Raw genomic sequence first — 5,164 nt, 5'->3', positions numbered from 1 at the left:
CAAATATTTGGGGGAAATCTCTTTGGAAATCTTGTGTGTCAAGAATTCAAATATTTGGGGGAAACCTCTTTGGAAATCTTGTGTGTCAAGAATTCAAAATTATGGGGCTGGAATCTTCCTCTCCTTTTTGTGAAAAAAATCAAATGTATTCCCCACCAAAAATCAACGTATTCCTCCCACCAGGAAGGAGAGGCCTGGGCTCCATTGTGTGTCCCAGTAATTACATTTTTTTTCCCTCTTCCTCACTCTTAGGCCACCTAGATGCCCTTCTGAGGGGTCTGGTCTTGGGAAAACTGGGAAAAGCTGGGCACAAGGCAACGTTAGAAGAGGCCCGACGCCGGTTTAAGGACCACGTGGAAGGAAAACACATCCTGTCAGCTGACCTGAGGAGTCCTGTAGGTTACTGCACACCCTGGGGCCCCAAAACGCTGTCCCCACTCCCAAAAATAGGGAATTTCGAGGAAAACCAGCGGCAAGGGGTGAGACCAGCTGGTTTGGGGGGAGGGGGTGGGAGCCTGGCTCAGTCCGAAGCTTGGATCAGCTCCCGAAGGAAATGGTCCTGGGGAGGATGGAATATCCCTGGATCTGCCATCCTGGTGCTTTGCTGTGGTTGGAATTGCCAAAATGATGCTGAGGTTGAGGGGGAAAAGTGAAGGAGTTGAAGCATCTCTGCAATCCAGCCTGAAAACACACAGGGGGGTCAGTGCTGGGCGTGTTCCCTGGGGTGAGTTCTGACCCCAGTGGGCACAAACTGTCCCATTCCTGGCAGTTCCAAAGGCATTCCTTGGGGTTTTTGCTCTGTCCCAGGTCTATGTGACGGTGCTGAAGCACGGGGACAGCTCTACTTTGGACACCATGCTGAAGGTGGGTCCCCACTCCAACCCAGACTCAACATCTCACCCCAAAAGCTCCTCTGGGATGTGTTTTATCCAGGCTCGGTCCCTGCTCCCTGCCTGGTGTCAAATTGCCACCTAGTGGAGTGTCCCAGCTCTCCTTTTGGGATCCTTCCTCCCTGCTGGAGGAACACTTGACCTTCTCAACTACTTGACCTTTATATAAACAGCGATGCAAATCAGTTTATTACCGATTTAATTTGTGCTCGTGGACACGGGATGAGCCTGTGGTGGGGGAATAACTGCAGGGTGAGTCACCAGCCAGGTCAATTTGTCACATATTGGGCTGGAAGATTAATTAGCAGCTCTGCCATACCCAGGGAGTCCATTAGGTGAGGAGTCAGCCTTTTTTATTTTGTATTTTGACGCTCTTCTCTTTGGCCCTGAAGCTCCACAAGCAGGCAGACATGCAGGAGGAGAAGAACAGAATTGAACGTGTTCTTGGAGCCATCTCTCAGCCAGAACTGATTCAAAAAGTTCTCACCTTTGCACTTTCAGTAAGTTCTTGGGAAAGCTGCTGGACAGTAGGATAATCACAATAATTATAATAATAATAATTCTAATATTAGGCTATTCCTTCAGGGTACTGTATAACCCCTACCTTGTGGGAGTGGCAAGTGTCTTCAGAGCACTTGAGGGTACAGCACTGTGAGGATAAAATGTGTTAAAACAGGAGAAATTATCTTAATTATTAAGTCTTTGAATTGCATCTTAAAATTCTTCTCAGGGAATTTTTTTTTTTTAATCGACAGATTAAACCTTTGAGTTGTACCTTAAAATTTTGGGGGTAAAAAAAACAAAAAACAAAAAAAGCTTTTATTGCCAGCTTGAGGTGTAGAAATGCACAATCCAGCAGGGAACAGCACAAAGCCAACGTGCTGGAGCAGTTGGAATATTCCCTCTTTTTTTCCCTTCCCAGGAAGAGGTACGTCCCCAGGACACGGTGTCGGTGATCGGAGGAGTCGCTGGAGGCAGCAAGCAGGGCAGGAAAGCTGCTTGGAAATTTGTAAGGGACAACTGGGAGGAACTTTATAACCGATACCAAGGGGGATTCTTGATATCCAGACTAATAAAGGTACGGGCAGGGCTGAGGAAGAGCCAGCCCCAGACTGTCCTGTGGGAAGGGCTGGAGGCTCTCCCTTGGCTCACGCTGGTTTTTTTTTTCCCCTTCAGCTCACAGTGGATGGATTTGCAAATGATAAAATGGCTGCAGAAGTGAAGGTAAGAGCCATTAATTAAGGAAGTGGTTAATTAACCTGTGACAGGCCTTGTGTGCCTGTCACTGAGGGGAGAGCCAGGAGTTTCCACGTGGGTTCTGGTGCTGGGCTGTGGCTCTGCCCTGTTCTGCCCCTGAGCTGCACTGCTTTGGGTTGGATCCAATATCACTGGAACTCCTTCAGTTGGCATTTTCCAAGCAATGTGCAATTCCAGTGATTTCTTTTTCCTTCTTCTGAGCTTTGATAACACCCAGCACAGATTGGCAGCAGTTCTGAGCCTCCCCGAGTTCCACCCCGAGCTGGGGCTCATCCTCCCCAGACTGACAGGGCACGTTTGGGGCTCCCTGGGGTGACAGCCAGGGGGAATTCCTGGCAGGAATTGGCTCAGTTCCACCCTCTGCTCCAAGTTTTCTGTGCTGTGTACAAGGGCAAGGCTTTGGCCCGGGCAGATCAGTGTCTTTGCAGAGTCTGTCTCGGGTTGGGGGCTCAAGGTGTTGTGATTTTGTTACACCCCCCTTGTCTCGGTGGAGTTCTGAGAAGGGGTGTGGGCTTCATGATTTATTCTTTTACAAGAATGACTTCTTGGAGGAAGAAACCTAAAAATGTGGCCCTTAATTATGGCTTTCCTGGTAGGAAAATACTCAGGAGGAATTCTTATTCCAAAGATCAGCTGAGCCATGAGCTCACTCTGCCCTTTTTACCATCTAGTGATTTTAGGAAAGATTTAATAGCTCAAGTGATTTTACAGAGAAACCCTGCACTGTGGTTAGTATTTTTTTTCCTTAAAAAACACTTTGCAAAACATCTACCAGAAAAATCAGCCCTAACTAAATCCCAGCTCCTTTCCCAGAGAGCTCCCTGAGCCAGCACAGCGAGCTCTGAGCGGAGCAGTTCACGTGGCTGAGCCTCCGTGTCACCTTGTGGCTACACTAGTGCCAAATCCCGGGAAAAGCTGCTTGGATGGAGGCAGGGACGGCTCCTGGCTGTGCCAGCTCCTTCTCCTTCAGCCCATTGGAAAATGCAAAGTCACAGCAGCCTCTGGGGAAGCTCCTCCAGCCTCAGCTGCTGGCGGGGGATCGATGGTGTTGGTGCTGGAGGAGGAAATGTGAGACTATCCAGCAAAACTGCCTGGGCCTTTGGAGGTCGTTCCACAGCTTGGAAAGGGGCCTGGGAGGAACGCTGGGAAACCTGATCCCGGGACAAATGCTTGTGCACAGTGGCCTCAGGCTTCCCCCACGTCTCCTTTGGGTGTCCCGAAATACCCGCTGGACCTTCTGCCTGGGGGGCTGGATTCGGCTCCCAGAGCCACGTGCTGTCCCTGCAGCAAGGACAGGACAGGACAGGAGGGGGCTGCCTCATGGAAAAGCCACTGTGGCTTTCCTTTAGCATGGGAATGGAGGGAATTTGCTGTTCCCACTCCGTGTTTGGGATTACACATCCTGCAGACTCAGCGAGGTTTTCGGTCTGTGCCGGCCCGGCCTCACCTCGAGCTCTGGGGGCAGTTCTGGGTGCCACGAGATAAGATGGATCTAAAGCTGTTGGAGAGTGTCCAAAGGAGGGTCCCAAGGATGGGGAAGGGCCTTGAGGGGAAGCTGAGGGTGAGGGCACTTGGTTTGTTCAGCTGGAGAAGAGGAGACTGAGGGTCTGCAGCTTCCTCCCGAGGGGCAGCTCCGGTCTCTGCTCTGTGTGAGCAGGGACAGCCCCCAGGGAATGGCTGGAGCTGTGTCAGGGGGGCTTAGGCTGGATTTTGGGAAAAGGTTCTTCCCCCAAAGGGTGGTTGGGCACTGAGCAGCCTCCCCAGGGCAGTGGGCACAGCAGCAAGGCTGCCAGAGCTCCAGGAGCATCTGGACAATGCCCTGAGGGACAGGGTGGGATTGTTGGGGTGTCTGTGCAGGACCAGTTGTATTGGTTACAGTTTGTAAATGTAACTCCAGAACACTAAATAACTGCCAACACTTGTTAATTGTTCTTGTTAATACTTTGTGAGCTGCCAGTGATTTGATTCAGTAACCTCCTGCCAGGAGGGGGGAGCCAGGTGGGGGTCAAGCTCTTCTCCCAGGCAACAGGACAAGAGGGCATAGCCTTGAGCTGCACCAGGGGACGTTTAGGGTGGACATGAGGAAGAAGTTCTTCACAGAAAGGGTGATTGGGCTTTGGAATGGGCTGCCCAGGGAGGTGGCAGAGTCACCTGTGTCCTTTGTTGTCATAGATGCCATCACACACTGAGGAGTAGGTAGTGTCACTGGTACATGCCAGCCATTTAGGAAGAACAGGTTTGTAAGGGAATGGCTGAAGTTCTCATGCACTGTTGTAAGTGTAAAGATGAGTCATGCACGACAAGGCCCATGAGGAGACCCTGGTTGATATGAATATCACAGCTGAGGATAAGGATTAGAATCCCTCCTGCAGACATTACAGACACACATCAGCTGAGACAGCTGTTTAAGGTGGGACTGGACGTGGCATCAGTGCCACGCTCTGGGAACCGGGGCGGGGTTGGCACAAGGGTCGGACTCCACGATCTCGGAGGGCTTTTCCAACGCGGCCGATCCCGCGATTCTGTGACTCTCAAAAGCCCAATTCCTGTGTTATCCTCACCCCATTTCAATTCCTGTGTTATCCTCACCCCATTTGGATTCCTGTGTTATCCTCACCCCGTTTGGATTCCTGTTGTACCCAGGCGTTCTTCGAGAGCCACCCGGCGCCGTCGGCGGAGCGCACGGTGCAGCAGTGCTGCGAGAACATCCTGCTCAACGCGGCCTGGCTCAAACGGGACGCCGACAACATCCACCACTTCCTGGCCCAGCGCAGGGGCCCCCCGGCCACCGTGTGAGCCCCCTCCCCACCCCAGCCCCAGGTGCCACCCACCCACCCGCCCGCCCGCCGCGGCAGAGCCCTGCCGTGCCCCCAGGGGGGCACAGGGACGAGCCACCCCCTCCGGAATGCCAAGAAAAATTTGGAGTACAGTACCTTTCTTCTTTTTCTTTTCCTATTTTTTCCTTTTCTTTCCCTTTTTTTCCCTTTTTTTTCCCTTTTTTTTTTCTTTTTTTTTTT

General features: G+C 51.6%; 1 protein-coding gene across 3 annotated transcripts in view; it reads left to right on the top strand.

Annotated features, from left to right (window-relative positions):
* Nucleotides 1-5,164, top strand: part of NPEPPS (aminopeptidase puromycin sensitive) — a 31,049-nt gene that overhangs the window by 23,953 nt on the left and 1,932 nt on the right. For 2 of the 3 annotated variants that reach the window (XM_017837907.1, XM_017837906.1), the window contains 6 exons: nt 253-395; nt 808-864; nt 1,283-1,390; nt 1,813-1,968; nt 2,067-2,114; nt 4,791-4,939. In XM_017837907.1, the coding sequence (XP_017693396.1) occupies nt 253-395; nt 808-864; nt 1,283-1,390; nt 1,813-1,968; nt 2,067-2,114; nt 4,791-4,939 (661 nt within the window). Of the gene's footprint in view, nt 1-252; nt 396-807; nt 865-1,282; nt 1,391-1,812; nt 1,969-2,066; nt 2,115-4,790; nt 5,156-5,164 lie in introns of those variants that run through there. The other variant, XM_017837908.1, reaches the window with a different exon arrangement.

Source organism: Lepidothrix coronata, unplaced genomic scaffold (genome assembly GCF_001604755.1).
Source record: "Lepidothrix coronata isolate B3197 unplaced genomic scaffold, Lepidothrix_coronata-1.0 Scaffold316, whole genome shotgun sequence".
Lineage (NCBI taxonomy): Eukaryota > Metazoa > Chordata > Aves > Passeriformes > Pipridae > Lepidothrix > Lepidothrix coronata.
The sequence above is the reverse complement of the archived record's forward strand: the minus strand, read 5'-3'. Positions and strand labels throughout refer to the sequence as shown.